The sequence below is a fragment of the Passer montanus genome, unplaced genomic scaffold (assembly GCF_014805655.1).
Source record: "Passer montanus isolate IOZ18808 unplaced genomic scaffold, ASM1480565v1 scaffold3, whole genome shotgun sequence".
Taxonomy (NCBI): domain Eukaryota; kingdom Metazoa; phylum Chordata; class Aves; order Passeriformes; family Passeridae; genus Passer; species Passer montanus.
This window is the reverse complement of record NW_024367707.1, coordinates 14,764,043-14,783,241: the sequence shown is the minus strand read 5'-3', so window position 1 is coordinate 14,783,241 and position 19,199 is coordinate 14,764,043. Positions and strand designations below refer to the sequence as shown.

The 19,199-nt window shown below is 38.9% G+C and overlaps 1 protein-coding gene across 1 annotated transcript in view; it reads left to right on the top strand.

The window, feature by feature from the left end:
• The window catches only part of COL4A1 (collagen type IV alpha 1 chain), a 120,467-nt gene that overhangs the window by 50,756 nt on the left and 50,512 nt on the right, over positions 1-19,199 (top strand). The window contains exons 3-9 of the mRNA XM_039714221.1: positions 15,064-15,153; positions 15,244-15,288; positions 17,024-17,068; positions 17,168-17,230; positions 17,332-17,385; positions 17,528-17,554; positions 19,050-19,133. Of these exons, the coding sequence (XP_039570155.1) occupies positions 15,064-15,153; positions 15,244-15,288; positions 17,024-17,068; positions 17,168-17,230; positions 17,332-17,385; positions 17,528-17,554; positions 19,050-19,133 (408 nt within the window). The remainder of the gene's footprint in view (positions 1-15,063; positions 15,154-15,243; positions 15,289-17,023; positions 17,069-17,167; positions 17,231-17,331; positions 17,386-17,527; positions 17,555-19,049; positions 19,134-19,199) is intronic.

Genomic DNA, 19,199 nt, shown 5'->3' with positions numbered 1-19,199 from the left:
GGAAACCCTTTTGATCTAGCTTCCATGTCAGAAGTGCACAAATGCTGAAGGGCCTTTTCCAATCCTCTCACACTCTTCAGCAATCCACCCACACCACCTCACTGCCATGGGAGCTCTGGGAGCTGCGGAAGTGGGTGCTGGGTTTACTCTTTAATGCCTTAATTATTAACATCTGGAGAGATATTTCCTACTGTAGTGTGGGAAGAAGTTCCAAACCAAGAAGTTCCAGACTGGGGTTCAATTAAAATTCATTTGGCCAAATCATCATATTCATGATCTCATCAGAAAAAGTGCTGAAAATGGTATTTGACTTAAAAGCTGTGAAATGCTCAGGAAATAGTACCAAGAGCATTTCAGACATGGAAGAGTAAATCACATTGCCATATTTTTCTCTCTCCTTTGAGAATAATTTCATCAATATGATGGCCATATTTAGAGTACATTTAAAATGTTCTCTCATAAGACTGTTTCCATGAAAATTGCATTTCTGTGCCAAACTGCTTTAACATGACTCATATGTTATCAAGGGCATATAATTGACAAACTCTTAAGGGTTTTCATCCCTTTCAGAAAATTCAGAAAGTGAGTGTAATTGCAACAGATGGCCCTTATCCTATAAAGCCTTTATTATTACACTAAACATCAAGCTGTTGTTTTAAGCTATATAATGTCAAATATCACATATTTGCCAAACAAAAGGTACAGAAATTTTAGAAAAACATAATATTGCTAAAATAATAAATCATACCTTACTGTTTTCCATTAGAGAGATTAGCCTAAAACATCTTCGTTTATTACCTCATACTTTTTATTTGGTTTTCTGCATAATAACTTGACTGTTCTCTTAAACCTCACTGAAGTGTGAGATCTGTTTAAACTGATTAGAGTTTTGAATGCTTGCCTGCATTTTATTGAGCTACTCAGAAGAAGACTGAAGCTATGTTTTTTCTTTTATGCCTACCTAGATTTTGAGAACAATTTCAAGCAGCTGTCGAGATAAGAAGTGCTAGCTGTTAGTGCGTGCAGAAAAAACATGTTAAGCATTTAATTACCATTCAGAACAAAGATTGTAGAGAGATGAGTAAAATTCTCCATGCACTGACTTTTTCTAAAAATGTTCCTTTTCTCATTCATGACCATTTGCACTCCTTTTACTCTGTATCAGAAACAAGTGTAAATGGAGGCAACACTGGAACCTTGCTGTAAATAATACAGAATGATTAATCTTCTTAGACTTATCAGTTAGAATGCACTGAAGTATAAATCCTCATTCTTTAGTATAAATATTTTATGATGATTTCACTGTCTCAGCATTACCCACTGAAAGTTGAAGTCAACAAGAATATCAAACATGCTTTTGTCATTGAGCATGAAGTATTGCAATTTAAAAAAAAAATCTTTGCTAAGTAGAAGATAAGAATAGAATTAACTCTTAATGCACTGCTGGTTTTTGACATCTTTATTGTTTGAAAGCAGGATAACTTGAGCAAATAATGCTATTTTGGCTTATATTTCTTTCCCTTATTCTGAGACTGTATCTGTATTACTATACCTAACATAAATTTGAATTCTCTGTTTGCCTTGATGGGTGCATCACCCATGTGTGGATTCACCATGCTGCAGAAGTACACAGACTGGCTTTGCTTGATGTATTTTGGAACTGGAAGCCAAGTAGCTCTGACTTCGACTGAGAGTCAGTGGGACATCTCTGGAGTTCCTCATCAACAGGAGCAGAGACCAATGTTTTCTCTCCTGCACACTTTTATAGCCTTAAAAATCACAGATGGTTTTGGTGTCTGCAGGGGATTATGCTTCTGCCTTTGCTCTGTGTAATGAAGTGTTGACTGTGTCCCTGCATTTCTTTAGAGGTTTATCAGACTGGGACGACCTTTGAGGGTTTTCTGTCATTTTACATATCAAAAGAGAGAACAAAAATATTTCTAATACTGATGATTTAACACAATATAAACCCCCCTGTTAGAGACAAGCCCTGGCAGTCACTGGGAAGATCACTATTAATTACTTTCAGTTTCCTTGAAAATATATCAGAGGCAACAAGTCAGTTCCTTTAGTGGAGTAAATCAGTAATCATTAGATCTGTCTTTTCATAGTCAACCTTTATTAGGCTTTTTAGACTCAAGAAGGTTAATTTTTTTAATCACTTTTCCTTGATACTGCTTGGTTTTAGTAAGCACTGCTCAGTGTTCCTATGTATGTCCCCAGAGAAGGAGAGGGCAGAGCGTTAAGCTGGAGCAAGGGAAATATAGGTTGGATATTAGGAGGAAGTTTTTTTACAAAAGAGTGATAAAATATCGGAATTGTCTGCCGGAGGAGGTGGTGGAGTCCCCACCCCTGGATGGGTTTAAAAAAAGACTTGGTGCCATGGTTTAATTGAGGTGTTAGGGCATGAGTTGGACTTGATGATCTTGAAGGTCTCTTCCAACCTTGTCATTCTGTGAGTCTGTGAAGTGGCTGCTGTAGAAACTTTGAGTCCAGCACTAGTTTGTGCCTGAGTTGGAAAGATCTTGAATGGGGGACATTAAGGAAACTGCAGCCAAATAATGTGCTCTGGAGATGGACATAGAGTTGGAAAGAGGGGTGACAGGCAATGTGGGAGGCAAAATGTGTCTGCAGTCTGGAAAGGGCTAATAGATAACATGAAATCATCTAATTATGCCTGAAAGGGTAGACTCAGAAGATAGTAATAAAATAAGCGAAGATATGGGTCAGCTGTAGATCCGATGTTCTACAGGGAAACTTGTGATTCATAAATATTTTTGAAAGTCGGGATATTGTCACAATGGTTTTTGTCAGTTCTGCTTTGACAGCAGTATATTTTTATTGATTTATCCTTTATTCTGAGAAAAATAATCTTTTGAATTCAAATCAGGGGAAAAGAACTAATTTTTCATGAAGAGATCTGCTATTCCTGAAAAGAACAAAATATCAGACAACTTTGAATAATATTGACTGTGATATGTTAAATGGTAAAAAGTTGTCTACTCTTTCCCAGCTGTCAGACCAAACTTCTAAGTGGTATCTGAAACCATCAGCTTTTCTTAGTTTTAAATAGTTATAGGAACCATTTGTCCCAATTGTCTCTGGCAACATTTTCTATGTTAAGATACATTTTTGCACTCAGTACAGCGAGTATTTGTGATTAATACAAACCAGTGGATTACACCGATCAGTTAATCTCTGTGTAATGAGGGCTATAAAAGCAGTAGTATTATGTGCTGAGACACACTCATACTTAGTTTTCAAACCTGTCTTCTGAAGGTATTCACAAAGGAATATTTCATTTGGCACAGTATGACCTTTTAGGCAGCTGTTGCTAGATGCACTATCTTTGATTTTAAGGGTATTGGCACAATGAGCTCAAGCTCTATTCTTCATGGAATAAAACAAGCTCACAGGGCTTGATTTTAAATTTGCGCAACTGTTAGTATGTGCCTTCACTATGGTTTCTTGAAGGATTGCAGGGCCTTAGCTTGATCTGAAGTGTGTGAGCCTCCAGTGAAGTTTCCCCAGTGTGAGATATGAGATATAAGATATGAAAAGATGTGTAAGATCTCTGCTTCGCTGAAATCTTCATGCTCCGGAAGTGGAGTTGCCCAGTGCCTGTGCTGTACCTGTACATAGCTTGAAATCTTCCAAATTTAAAATTATGTCCATACAGGGTCAATATCTACCGACTAGATACTGATTACAAAACTTTTCTCCTGTGCAGTTTTTCAGTATCTGGTGTGATTGCCCACTAAAACTCTGTGATGCTGCAGGGTTTTATTGGTATAACTTAGGAGTCTGGGACAGCAAACCCTGGGTTACAGCAGTAGCTACATTTTCTAGTTAGCCCTTTAAGCTTCTTTAAATCATCCTGCTCTTCAATTTATATTGTATTTGCTGGGGAACTCAGACCAAGACAGACATTAAAGTACACAGTTCCATGATATGTCAGTTCCTACACAAGAATTTAGTCCTTGATGCACTTAATGATCAGTTTCTGTGTACATTTTCTCTGTAGCAATATCCACAAGAAGTGACCTGGGTGTATATAATGATCTCTAGGAAACCATAGTAATGTGGTATATGGTAGTCTTCTTAAATCACTTTCCAATTTCTGGTCTTTCTAGACAAGAGCAAAAAGTAGTTTGGGAAAATGCTGCCTTTTTTTCTCTCTCTCCTTTTTTTTTTTTTTTTTTCTAGACAAGAGCAAAAAGTAGTTTGGGAAATTGCTGCCTTTTTTTCTCTCTCTCTCTTTTTTTTTTTTAATCTTATACCTCATAGTAGTTAGTTGTTTGCTTCCTTTCTCCCAGCTATTTCTTATATCAGATTTTAGACTTATGCTTTCAGAGAAAGGTCATAACTAAGATTAGTCACTGAAAACATCTGGCCATATGATGTTGGCCTTCAGAAAAGCATATCTGGATTTTCTCAAAGTTTGGATTTCATTAAGGAAGGGGAAAAAGCCAAATTTTATACAAAGTTCTCAAAACCACTTCCAGCAGAAGCAATAGCAAAGCTTGTAACAGTATATGTCTGGAAGGAGAAAGAACAGTAAGAAGCAGCATGAAAATGGGATTTTCAAAGAGGAAACCTGAAGTAGCTGCTAAAGGAGTGATAGTGGAGCACTTCATCACACAGGGAAGTTTCTAACCTGCTGGAAAACATATTTAGTTTAGCCACAGAAGAAGTTTGATATCACAGTAGGAGCAAAACCAGTTGGGAAACCATATTTAAGAGATATTGAAGAGGATTTACATTTCTTTTCAAGTAACTACAAGGGGCTACAGAATAGTTAATTGTAGTATTGATAACATAGCAAAGAGTTCGATTAAATGATGAAAATAATGACTAGCTTTCAGTAATGAAGTGTTCTCTTATATAACCTTTAACAGCAAAAGAAACACAAAGTCAAGGTAAAGCCAAGGGAAAAGAAACTTTGACTCCTGTCTGGAAAATCATGTTTATATCTCTTAGAATATTTAAGAGTGATTATAATGGCAAAACGTACTCATAAATTCTGTAGCCCTTAAAGAAAGCATGTGACAGCTTCCACCGAAGTTCATCTGGAACATTTTTAAATGTATTGATATGCCAACAAAAATAATTCTCACCAAGGCTTGTGTCAAAGTTCAGTGTGCACAGTGTACTGAGCTGAGTGAGTGAGCACAGTCACCAGCATCAAATGGGGTGTTCTCTCACTCTTTTCTCACTGACTGTAAACAAAAAGCATTTCATGGCTAGTTAGCAGAATACTTAGTCCTGAGGGGGTTTAGTAACGCTTAAATTTGTTAGGTTTGCTCGAATGCCAAGCAAAGACTGAAAGACAATGCAGAACTGCAAAATAAATGGTTTTAAGTGGTGGTGATGGAGGGGAAGGACGCTGGTACAGAGGAGCAGTCTGAAATGCTCTCTGGCTCCAATGTCAGTAGTTAGGTGAAAGAAAGGGTGTTCCAAAAGCTTGTGTAATATATATAATATACCAAAGGCTTGCATAGCGAGCAGTGAACAGAGAAACCAGTGCTGCCTCCATCTGTGTTGCAGCACCTTTAATGGGATAGTGGGTTAAGGATGTGATCGCAATACCTCCAACTTCATTTCTGTCTGAAAGTGTGGAAATAGAGTCTGGAAATCCAGCAAGGACACATCCAGCCCCGTGAAATTCCTATGAAAGGATCTCTGTAGGAAGTTCTAGTATTAAATGCAGTGAAATCAGTGTCAAGGCAGGAGAACTGAGTGACACCTTTTCCCTCATCAAAAAAGGGGAAAGATAGTGTTTGTGAAACTCTCCAGAGTATGAGCTTTAGATAGCAAAACTGCCTTTGCCCGCCGTCTGTCGCTGGGCTCCGTTCAGGAAGAGCAGGAGAGGGGCAGGGAAGGGCTGTGCCCGGGGGCTGGCAGTGTCCCAGGGGCCGCGCTGTGTCACTTCCCCGCGGGGTCCTCTGGGTGGCAGTCAGGCATTACGGATGTCGTTTATTCTGACCGGCCTCTTTACGTGTCCTTGTCCCTTTTTTTTGGTCGGAAAAACCTTAAAGCCACCTGCTGAGCAATACACCAACTTCTGCCTGACACTTACTGACAAAGATGCTGACATCCTCTACAATGTCAAAATAAGAAATATACTTGTTTTCATTATTGTTAATAACTATTGCATCTTTGTAAACTTTATTGACATAGGCTGAACCACCCTGGAGGTATTACAAAATATATATATTGTCGTGTCTGTTTCACGGTGGATCTGGTAGAGTCAAGAGACAATAAAGTGAAGAAGCACTGATTGACACACAATGTTTTTTTGTGGCACAATATTGTCTGCCTTGTGATATTTACATGATTAAAAATCAGAAGCCAGAGTATTTCCTCTATTTTGTGGAAGGATATATTACTCCTATGGAACTTTCAAAATGTTTAAAGCTTTAGAAATGCCATTTCCAACCTGACCCAAAAAAGCAGCTAGACTAGCACTGTCTCAAACAGTACTGTCTGTCGCATGCCCTCAAGATATGAGTACCTCATTATGAGAACTTTATTGCAGTCCGTACTGTCTAGGACCAGCTGCCCATGTTTTTACTATTTATGGAAGAGATTATTTTCTGTAAATATGTCCATGACGAACCTTTGGCAAGAGAATAAAACTTGCATGTAACGTCACATTTCATTCCCGGTCTAGGATCTGAACAAAAATAAATTAAAAACCCAGAGAAGTTTAAGACCCGTTTTCCCCCCCTGCTGTTTCATCTTTAAATGTGAGCCTTTAAACAATGCCAAATGCAAACAAATGCTAAATAATTTTCGTTAATGAAGTAGGAAGGGTGTGGAACATTTTTACCCCTTATATTCTTGGACCTTCAACACTGGAAGTGATTTAATACAATGTGTAATAAAACAAAGGAAGAGTTACTCAGACCTAATGTGTTCAACAGATGATTAGAAGGGGTGGGAAATATAGCACCCTTTTGATTCAACCTGTATGCAGGTGATAGAACTTCCTTTTTCTTTTTACAGTGCAAACACATTTGTCCTTCAAACATCCTCTTCCCTTATGGTTCTTTGAGGTTCTTCTGGTCCCCTGAGTGACTCAAGCTGATGAGAAGAGGTTCCTTGACTGATGTGTGATAAAAGATTTAAAAACTAAAATAAAGTTGGAGAACCTCATGTGTACCTTTGTAAAAAGGTTTGTGTGACTTCCTTCTGACACATCATAAGCTGTGTAACATCATAAGTGTTGGGCTTTTTTTCCTTTTTATTAAATCAAGAAAAGTTTAAACAAAAAGACAATGAACCACATACTTTGGTGTTAAACTGCCAAACTCTGTGCAGGCAGACTTCCACAGCTGAAGATAAAGTTTAGTTGCTGTCAGTCGTCTTCTTCTCTCTCATTTTCTATTTCTGTACTTCATATACACCATGCTCTCAATCATGCTATGAATAAATATGTACCCCATCAGCATCCCAGCTACTTCTGGATCTGTAACATTTATCTGTGCTGGAATGCAATATCGCACAATGAACCAAAGACATGCAAATATATGGAATATTGAGAGCTTAAGGTAAGAGTGTACATGGCCCAAGAAGTCCTAAAATGTAAACTTTAGGCAGCTGCATTGAAAAAACTGACTACTACATTTGGAAAATGAGGAATATAACTATGGGTCAAAGAAGAAGAATAATTGCATGAAGAAGACTTCTAAATTATGTAGGGAGAGGCTCTTACTTATAATTGGTTTAACTGAAATTGTATGATGTTGATACAATTGATGAGGAAACCAGTTGCTTAGCACCAATTAAATGATAGCCATGATTGGCTTTTGAATGTTAACTTCACTCACTTCTTATTCAGCTTCTGAATTTCTTTGAGACACACTGAATATCCTTGCACTTGAGCATCAGCTAAGCATATAGACACTGATATGTAGGGGAAAGGATAATCAAAGATTGTTATTTCTATTTTTATACTCCTGGGAAACACTTAGCAGCTTCCTGAGGAATGTTCTGTACAGCCATGAGGTGCCACAGAAATATGCTTTTGCTCTAAGCATTCTTTAGTATTTAGGAGGCAGAGGCTCAGGCTCAGTCCCAGAACCTTAAACCTGAAAAGCCCTCTAATGAAATGTTTTATATCAGTGGAGTCACTATTGGAGGTATGGGGTCATCTTGTATCAAGCTGCAGAGGTTCCTCAGTGTTGTAAATTCATGACCCTTGAGAAAGAATACTTTCATAGTAAGAACAGCAATCCTATCAGGGAGTGAAAAACCACAGTGAGATTTGGTGATCAGGGTGCCTGCCCATGGTACATGAACCTGTATAGGTTCCTGTGAATTAAGGATACAGCACTGGCTTTTTCTCCATAAATAGGTGCTTCCCAGTGTCCTTCCTCAAAATGCAGCCTGAGGGCTCATTTGGCTGGGACACTGAAGGAGTCCCACAAGTCAAAGTCACTGGGGAGGGAGCAAGGGGAGAAGGAGATGCAGGATGAACACCATAGCAAAGAGGTCATGAGGAAGAGAGCCCTGTTCCCCAGCAGCTCTTGGGGTGGCCCTTTGTTGTCACTCATGCCTGAGTACAGTGTGGAGCAGCCCTGGTGGTGCTGGAAGCTGTCTGGGGCCTCAGCCAGCCTGACTGTGGAGCTGTGCAGGCGATGTGAAACTGTCGTGATGGTTGCTCCTTCTGCTAGACATGCCAAAAATGCTGCACTCATGTTTCCATGGGACTGAGTTCGTTCAGATGCTTCCTGGCAATGCAAGAATCCAGATTTTGCTGACTCTCCCCCCTCTCTCTGCCTTAGCCCCTCTTCCATTCCACATACTGTCAGGAAGTCAGCCCCAAAACTTCTGGGTGAGCCAAGATCTCTACAGAGCTCCTACACAGATTCCTTGCATGTCTGCAGAGTTATGTTTATGTAATTAATTGCTTGTTACTTGTGTGGCTCCAGAATTGTATAGCTATGGTGCAGATAGATTCTGCTGAAGAATGTGCAGTGGGAATTTTGTAATGTTAAACATGCTCAGTGCATTTGAGGACACATGTCCTGTAAGCATATAGCAGTAATTCTGCTTGACTGATATCCACTTCACACTTTCAATAAAATACTCAAAAATGCTAAGTGCAGCTGAGGACAAACAGATGACATTTATTGTACATGTTTATTTTATTCCTGAAATATATTCAGGGCCAGTGCTCCCTCTGGTGGTTAAAAATACCATTTTAATAAAGAACTGGCTATTCTCTGTGTCTTCTCTAATGTAACACTTACAATTCTCTAACACATGTTTAAAAGTGTGGAGAGAAACACTGTGACTTGAGAGCCATGCTCAGGTTGCACAGTGCTGTTTCCCACTGTGGGCTGTAATTACTGGTGTAACACCTCGGAGCCAATTCATGGAGTGCTCACAGTTACATTAGCTGAAGGATCAAATACAGAGCCTGCACTCACCTCTTATGTGGCTGGGGATAGTCTGGGTAGAAACTATGCAATCCATTGCTGTGGATTTTTGAGGTCACACTGGAGCATCAAGGTGTGATGACTGTTTTGAATGGCAGCTTTTCCTGTTAACAGTCAGGCTCGTGCTTTACTCTGTTTGGAATCTGCATTGTCAGTTTTCATCTTGAAACAGTTGCATTTCTTTGCCAAATGTGCCCCTGGTAGAACTTCAGTTCAACCAATGTTAACTTTTGGGAACAGGATAGCATGTGCATTTGTGGGAAGAATTCTGAGTTTATGACACACTGGAGTCAGCAGTGACAGTGGTCTGAAGACAGTCCTCTGGCAAGGCCAAGGATTTGTTGGCTCCCAGCTCAGTTTCCCTTGCAGCAAAGGCACAGCTGAGGAGCTGTGGTGGAGGAGCTCCAGCAAACACCACTGTGCTGGTGTGAGAAACTGCTCTTGCTGCCATTCCAGCTTGTGTCCTTGTGTCCTCCTTGCATGGGCTTTGGCAGCTGCCTGGCCATGCTCACTCACTAAAGAAAAGGGAGTAAATTGAGTGAGCTGAGCTGGTGCAGTGGAGGCTGAGGGAATCATACCAGGTGCTGTAAAGAAGGGTGAGGTGGCACCATCCCTTTAAAAGGAGAAGAGCCACTTTTGCTGGGTAGATCAGTTTAGCTGCCTTGTGACATCTTTCCCTTAGACTGTTTTATGCCTTTTCAGCTGAGGGACAGACACGTGTCTGTCCTGTTTCAGCTGCTGGCAGAGGCAAATGTTAAGAAAAGAAGCATCTTTCAAATGGCTTTGGGAAGATCTACACATTGTTATTAACCATGTGCCTGAGTCTCTGGAGAGCCTGAGAACATCATATTTGTACAGACACAGACACCCTGTGAGCCCACACTTCGGGAAGCAGTTGATTTATATCCATGTTACCAGTCTCTCAAGCCTGAAACCTCCCAGTCCAGCAGTCCCTAGGCAAAGTAATAGGGGAAATAATTTATAATGGGGTGGTGATTATTTCCTCCCCCTCAGCCCTTGATATATTACAGCTGAACCTTCTGAAATTACTTGCTTTATGTGACTCTTTTGCTTAGCAATCTGTGGTTGTTCCATGTGCCAAACAGCATTTCATGGCTAATTTGGAAGGGTAGGTGTCAGAAAAAAAATCAACAGCTCATGCAGTTAAGTTCTTTACAGGTTCATGTATGTTTAGAAGTCCATTCAATTTTAATTTGAACTACCTAATGCAAAGGCATTTCACAAAAGCTGAGCTAAGACAGACATTTTGATTATTAAATGAGTGCACTGGTGACTGAGCACTTGCTGTCTTTTTATGTAGCACCTCCACATTTTCAGCAGTTGAGTGGCAGAATATTCATTTTTGTGAACTGAGTAATATGTTCTCCTCTGTGCTTTCTGACAGCTTGCATTGAATCAGCAGAGGTACAGATGACATGGTTACATCTGTTTTAATTTTTGAGTCTCATGAATTGATTTGTAAGAAGCAGAGGCTCTTTCAGTATTACTTGCCAAGATTTTGCAGCTGTGAATATTGGAACTTGAACAATACATAACCCTTACAGTCAGAGTCTCATGCTCTTCATGCATCACAGCTAGAAATCTCAGTGCTGAGTAAAAAATAAGTGGGGCAGCAGTGATGACCTGGTGCTTGCCAATTTATGAATTTATGCAGTGTGTTTGCTTAATGAGTTGCAGCATAAACGTAGCACAAGCACTTACTGTTGGGCTGTTTGGCTGGAATATTGAATGAAGAAAGGAACAGGCAGGCAAGCAGGGGAAGGATGCAGCAGGTCAAGTGTTTCCTTGCAAGGCAAGACATCTTCAGGACATGCTTATGTCTGTTCTGTACAGCATAATAAGTGATAGCTTCAGGGGATCTTGCGGTTCCAAGTAAGCCACTCTAGGTAGGAACACAGCAGTGTAACTGCTGTTACCTGAGTGATCTGTGGGGTCTGATCTACTCAGTGACATTAGGATGGTCATAGGACTTCACAGTTAAAGGAATGTAGAGTTTCTGTACTCTCTTCAGTGTAGATACTCTGATAGAATTTTACTGTAATTTAGTGTAGTATCACTGATGCAAAAAAAAAAAAAAGATGGAAGCTTGTACTAACTGAAACAAGTGTATTGAAGTAAAAGTTATTTGTTAGTCCTTACAAATGCTGGCACCATTAGTTTTCTAAGGCTGTTGAACAAAGGGGATGACTGATACCTGGACTGAAGGAAGGAACTGGAACCCAGGAGACATCCCTAGGTCTCTTACTGGGTCTTGCTGGAATTGGTTGCCCTAACTTCTCTCAGTGTCCATGAGTGGCATGGAGAAGTTAAATCCCATTAACTGTGTAGCCCAAAACTGCAGAAATTTGGACTTATGCAATCCCTAGTTTGGACTATTTACCCTGAGCTTACTTTGCAGTAAAATCAAATGGGAAGGCAGAGTAGAGGGAGAGGTGTTAGCAGTGTGTGAGTCCATGATTCCCTGTTAGAATAAGCAGCCAAGGTGGCAGGTTGCATGCAGAGAGGGATCCAGCAGCTCTCACATGTGCAGACTCTTTTATGTTTCCTTATTTCCCTCTTGCAACAAGATGAGCTCAGTTCCAGAAAGAGAAATCATGAGTCTGCAGGCTTTGGGGTGGTACAGACCTCCATGTGCTCAGGAGTTATATTTTCCAGGCTTTGGAACATTCAGTACCTTGACTGGGTGTCCAGAAGTTCTGGACAAATAGCCAGTTGTTTTTCTTCTTGGCCTAACAGTTTAAGTTGGGGAAATAACAATGTTTCCAGGGAAACCTGAATGTATCTTAGCTCAAAGTGACTTGTTGTGCTTCTCCAGCTGTTTTACCCCTCAGGCAGGGCAGCCTGGAAGGTTGAAGATAGCCTGAAGAAAATTGACTATAGTTGCCTTAGAAGTTGGAAGTTTTTTTTGTATTTTAAGACTTTAGGTAACCTCCTTGGCCAAGTAAAGCAGCCATTCCCTTAGTAAGTGATTTACAGGCAAGTTAAGGCCCTTTTATATTTCCAGAATGGTCTAAGGGAGCCTTAGACCAAGTGACAATCTGATCTGTAAACCTCAGTTTTAACTTTCCTTAAGAATGGAGGAAAGACTATTCTTCTGTGTTGCAGGGTGCAGTGGTTCAAAGTGTAGTGAAATCCTCAGGGGCAGAACTTCTGAGTGCAGAAAGTGTTACACATTACTGATGTGGGTCACCTATGGTACACGAGGCATATTTCTCTGTGGATGTCAAAGAAATCTTGTTTTCTTCTCGTTTGCACATGTTGTACATTCCTTCAGCAGTGAAGACCCTCTTGTATGTACTTAAGTGTCTTCTTCCTTAGCCAATTTTGCAGCAGGTCATGAGAGCAAGTGCCCAGGGTTCAGTGGGAATTCCTGGTCTGAATGACAGAAAACTGATTTTGTAGAAGTACGCTTGTGGCAGCAGTGCAAATTAGCCAGTCAAAGCATGGTTTTATGTTACATTCTTTAACTTTACAGATGTATTTCAGATTGTTAATTACTTCAACATTCATTCAGAGACCTCCATCATGATGTGTTCTTCCTTCAAATATTTTTCAAAACAATTTTAGTTACTTTGGAACTTGGACTTTGTACCTCTACAGCTGACCTAGAAACATATTTCTCCAGCTGTTCTGATGTTTGCTTTGTTTTACTTTGTTTTCTGGTCTAGCACACTGCTTCAGATTTGGCTCAAACTAAATAAAGAATTCTCAAACCATGATAAAAATATTGGGAATTAAATAGAAGAGGTCATGCCATTTCAGCACCTCAATGAAAAAAAAAATCAGTGTTCGCCTCAGAAACTACTCTTCTACTGAAAAATTTTATTTGGAAAAGAAATCAGTGTTCGCCTCAGAAACTACTCTTCTACTGAAAAATTTTATTTTTGTGGGGAGATGGAGAAGGAGCAGGCTAATTTTTTTGTGTCAGGAATTTTAAATAAGTGAATGTTATTTTGATTTTACTTTCTTGTGCTCTTATCATCTCAGTTAGAATTTTCTCTCGCCCTCCTTGGCCCTGCTCTTCATACCCATCAATAATGTCCCTTTCCCCTTGTTTCTTCATTGTAACAACATCTTGGACAAGGAACTAAAAAACATCAGCCCAGTAACTCCACAAATTTTTCAATTCCTCTCATCTTCTGACACTATAGCACCATGTCTGCTGGTTGTCACTCAGTTTCCACTGTCTGCATGTCATAACTTTTTCTTTGCAAGATGCCGTTATACTTCCTGGACAAATGAGCTCTCCAAGACTCAGATGTTCTCATGTGTGCTCAGTCCTTAGCTGACCTCTAAGTAGCCAGCATGTTTCTGGGAATCTTTGTCCTCAGCAAACAAGAGAAAAGTTTATTGTTAATCACCATCCTGAAATCAAATACTAAATTGGTTGTTAATTATGAGTTGCAATTTCATCTTTCATTGTTTTGATGAAAATCCTTAAGTCTCTGTACTGTCCTTTTTATGTATTTTGAACATTGTTAATTTTATTTTTGTTTTTCAGTCCTTTGAAAATTGCTGTGTTTTGAGTTTCTAAAGCAGGTGCCATGTTTGTAGCTGTTGTCCAAACTTGTAAATCCTCTTCTTTTCACACTAACCTTTTATTCATCCAATATTCCCACAGTTTTTGACAGGATGAAGTGTTTCTGCTCATTTCACATCAGGCCTTGATAGGACAACTTTGGTTACTTCCTGCATGGAACCAGTGGCTTTTGATTTGCTTGATTTGCGGTTTCCAGGAATTGACATGCATAAATTTTTCCCCCTCTCCCTGCATGTAGGTTTGGCATCCTTTATTCAGATAGTGTTCCTGTTGGTTTCATTGGGAGTGCAAATATAGTTGAATGTGTAATAGCTGCAATATTGATCTAGAGTGTGGATGGCTTTTCTGCCTCTAGATTTATCTGATTTAAATACATTTGGAGTTGTAGGGAGAGGGACAGCACAGGTATCCCATACAGAATTAAAATAGAGTTAAAAGGATGACATATATGCAAATACAATTTTGTGTTCAGCTTCTTAGGGAAGATCCTGTATCTTGAAGCACCCTGTCTCTGAACCACCCTGAAATTCAAGTTCAAGTGACAAACCTGATCTCCAAAACCTGCTGTTGTGAGTGATGTATAAGAAGAGTGGTATTTACCATTCATACACTAGTTGACCAAACAGTGATATTTGTGGTTTTCAGAAATTTAGTTGCTGATTTTACCTGATAGATTTTCTTCTGCGACTTAGCAGCACCTCTGGAGGAATGCAGGTAGGTGTTATTGAAAGGAAAGTGACTGCCCAGTTACCAGGAGAATAAATCTGCTATGAAGAGCACTATCCAGAAAAAAAGGTTTAACTAATATTTGAAGAGTACTTTTGTGTTATGCCACACTCAGCCCCTGCCAGTCTATTATTGAATCTATAATTTATATTTATTGAATATAAATATTTCTTTATTTATAATAATCCTTCTTTCAAGTACCAACATGAACTCTTTGCTAACTCTTCTTACCATTTAACATGTTCCTTGAGTACAGAAATGGGATCTGTGAGTTTCTTGAAGAAGGAGCTTCAGTTGTGTAGTTGCTAATTAGTTTTTCTTCTTCCACAGGGAGAAAGAGGCTTGCCGGGACTTCAGGGTGTGATTGGGTTTCCTGGAATGCAAGGACCTGAAGGTCCCCCTGGGCCACCAGGGCTTAAGGTAAGAACTTCAGCTTTAGTGTTCAAAACAATCAGATTTCCCTAAATTGTTGTCCCAAGAAAAGATAAAACTTTCTCTTTTACTTTTCAGGGTGATACTGGAGAACCAGGACTGCCAGGAACAAAGGGAACAAGAGTGAGTTCTGTCTTACTTTCTTGCAATTCTGATGTCTTTGGGTTTGGCTGCCCTCAAGTGCAAGAGGAAGTCTCTGAGTTAATGAATGACATCCTCTTGAACTGCAGAATAATTTGAAAATTCTCACTTTTATCTTTGAATTTCTTGCTGCATTGGACAGCCAGTGCCTTTATTAATTGGCATTGTTATCTGATACTTATCACTGTGTCAATAGTACTGGTTTTAGTATGCCTCTGATATCTTCCTGACATACCAAAAGGCTTTTTTCCAGCTTCAGAATGAACCAACCTTATTTCCTCTTGCAAAATTCTCCTTTGTATTTGCCATCTACCCTTGAAGCACTCCAGCAGAGAAGCTGACACAATCATGAGCACATACGTGCTGAAAAGATACAGAGCAAATTAAAGCCAGGGACAAAGATTTCTTAACTTTGCTAGAAGAGGCTCTGAAAATCTGTGATCTTCCTGTTGTCATTTCTGTTAAATGGGGCACTTATATAGCACTTTTTAGTATATTATATTGGCCAGGGCCATACCTGTTGGGATTTTTTGACATGCCAAGCTCTTTCTGAGAATTTTCATGTTTCCTAATGTCATGATGAAAGAGGATTCAAGAAATCCATATTTCAATCCGTGATGTTCATGTTGACCTGGGGTATCCTGAGTGTTAATGTAAATTGGCACCTGATGGCAAATGTATTTGTTTGCTGCAGAGTAAGTAAAATGTATTTTAGCAATTATGAAGTTTGAAAGAAGCAAATACACTGTCTGAGCTCAGGATTCCCATACATCTTTTCTGCTTCATAATACATGTTTTAGGAAATGCTGCATGGATATGACTTGGCCAGTAGTGATGTATACATTTTCAGCTATACCCTCTTGCTCACAGATTCTCAAAATGCATTTCAGTTTTGTTCTCCATTTGCCTGCGGTTGCTGCAGGAAATAGAATTTACTGAATTAACTGCAGTTTATGACGTGTTATAGAGAGGATATTATGATAGATCAAGAAATCCATATTTCAATCCATGATGTTCATGTTGACCTGGGGTATCCTGAGTGTTAATGTAAATTGGCACCTGCTGGCAAATGTATTTGTTTGCTGCAGAGTAAGTAAAATGTATTTTAGCAATTATGAAGTTTGAAAGAAGCAAATACACTGTCTGAGCTCAGGATTCCCATACATCTTTTCTGCTTCATAATACATGTTTTAGGAAATGCTGCATGGATAAGTAAGATGATAGGATGAAAATTATGTGCCAACTTAAATGCCTGATTCATTACACTGAAAAGCTATTCAAGGAGAAAGAATTATCTCAGCCTGGTAGGATTTTTGATAATAAGAATGAATTGATGCACTCAAGAGTATGAAAGACAGAGAAGCATCTTTATGGTGTGTTAACATTATCTTCTGCTATGAAGAGATGCCTACAGTAAATGTCATTTTGGGAACAATGTTTCTGAGAAGGGAACATCTGTGAATTCCCTTTTACCTCTGCATGAGGCTCTGATCTAGTTCTTACTGCTTAAAAAGTTAAAGAAATACAAAAGGTTGCTTTCAGTTATTCATTACTAAGGTGACATATTTAAGAGGTTTTGAAGATTAGAGCTATTCTGTCAAGGAAGTTTAAATGCTTCTGATTTTTGCTGTCAGCATTGGAGATGCAAATTGGGCTGCAGCTTGTCCTTGCTGTTTTGTGGATTTGTCATTTCACTTTGTGTTTTTCTCAATTGCAGGGCCCCCCAGGAGTATCAGGCTTCCCAGGAAACCCAGGCCTTCCTGTATGTATGAAATATACAAGGACCATCAAACTTTGAGTTGTGACATCTGATCTGGATTATTCCTAATATTGCTAATTTCTTTACTTTCTCTTCATGTAGGGCATTCCTGGACAAGATGGCCCTCCTGGTCCACCTGGCATTCCAGGATGTAATGGCACAAAGGTGACATTTACATATATTTATAACAGCGTCTTTGTGTTGAAATAAAAACATCCTTCAAGTATATGTTCCCTAAACAAAACCAATTTGTCTGTTCCACTTAGGGTGAAAGAGGTCCAGTAGGTCCCCCAGGTTTACCAGGACTGACTGGAAGTATAGTAAGTAGATTCTTTCCTGCTTGATTCACTTCTTTTAAGGCTGACTCTTGAAATGCAAATATAATTATAGAAAATGATATTAAGATGTAATATATACAACACTGAGGAGCAATAACAACAAATATGTCTGTTTTTTTCACAGGGACCTCCAGGACCTCCCGGAATGAAGGTACATTTTACTCTTGGAATATTTCTATTCTGCTTCTAACAATAAGAATTTGTGTGATCTCTACATCCTTTAAGACTAGCAGCAGTCTTAAGGTCTGAATAGTTGTTTTGCAACCCCGCTAAATAAAGACAGTGGGGTGACCTGCCCACTTAAAAGCAGTTTAACATATGTGTTGTTCCATGCAGGTCTTAAACGGGTAAGTATTATATGGATTACAACAGAAAAGAAGTAGCACATGTCATTAATTATGTATAAACACTCTGCTGGCCACCCAATTGTGTATAAAGATTTCTATAGGTTTTATGATTCAAACATATGGTTTTTTATTGGCATTTGATGTATCTAAAAAGTTTCACATGGATAATGTTTGTGGAAGAAGGTTCCCCACAATATGAGACATACTAGACATTTTTCATAAAGACAGAAACATCAAACTAACTAAGTAGGTATCTGAGTGCATTTTGTGAACTGAAGAATGAAGCATTAAATGACATCTGAAAACCTTTTGTCTTTAAAATTAATAGATATTATCTGGAACTGTAAGCTAAATATAAGCCTAAAACTAATCTCAAATTTGTAATGACATGACAACCCAAGTTATTAAAATGTCCATTTCTCTTACTCTCACGTGGAAAAAACTGACTCATTCTAGAAACACTGAAGTACTCAGATGCTTCTTCCCTAAGCATGTATGCCTAAGTACAGGACTGAAATAAAAGCACTTACAATATTGTAACTTGGTACAAAAACACAGGAAAAATGGGATTTTTACTCTCAAAAAAAGGGACATAAAGAAATGGATGGTTTTTGAATGCCTTTATTCTTTATTAAAAGAATAGTTTTCTAAAGAAAGACTAAGTGTATTCCTTTCCTGAAGAAAAAGAACACCATAAATGGCCTTTATGTCAAAATTAGGAGTAAACATGAAGATCTCAGTGGGGGAAAGAGATTGTGAGGTTACCACTTCTCTCAGCAGCCAGGCCAGATGATCCAGTTGTGTGGTGACACTGTAGCAGTGATAGATTTCATGGAAAAATCATTCCAGCTACCCATTACATTACAGAAAATAAGATATGAAGATTGTTTTGGTACTGGAATCTCTTCAGGCCATTTTAGAGTATATTTACCAATTAAGGTCTTAACTGTTAATATCTCTGTGTTTAAGCTGAATTAAGGGAAATAAGGTGATTTTTTTAAAGTCAGCTTTCCAAATGATTCCAAAGTATGCAGAGATACAACTTTCCGTTCCTGGTGGTATGAAGATAGTTTTGGTACTGGAATCTCTTCAGGCCGTTTTGGAGTACATTTAGCAATTAAGGTCTTAACTTTTAATATCTCTGTGTTTCAGCTGAATTAAGAGAGATAAGGTGATTTTTTAAAGTCAGTTTTCCAAATGATTCCAAAGTATGCAGAGATACAACTTTCCGTTCCTGGTGGGTTTGAATGTATTAGAATTCATGTTCAAGACTTGCTCTTTTTTCCTTTCTTATTATAGGGAGATCCAGGTGATGTGATTGGTCTTATAAGTCCTGGTGTGCTAAAAGGTGAAAAAGGGTTTCCTGGCCAACCTGGACTGCCTGTGAGTAAAAATGACGTTTGAATAGCAGTGAGTTTCAATTAAAATTGTATCAGTATCATGGAATTG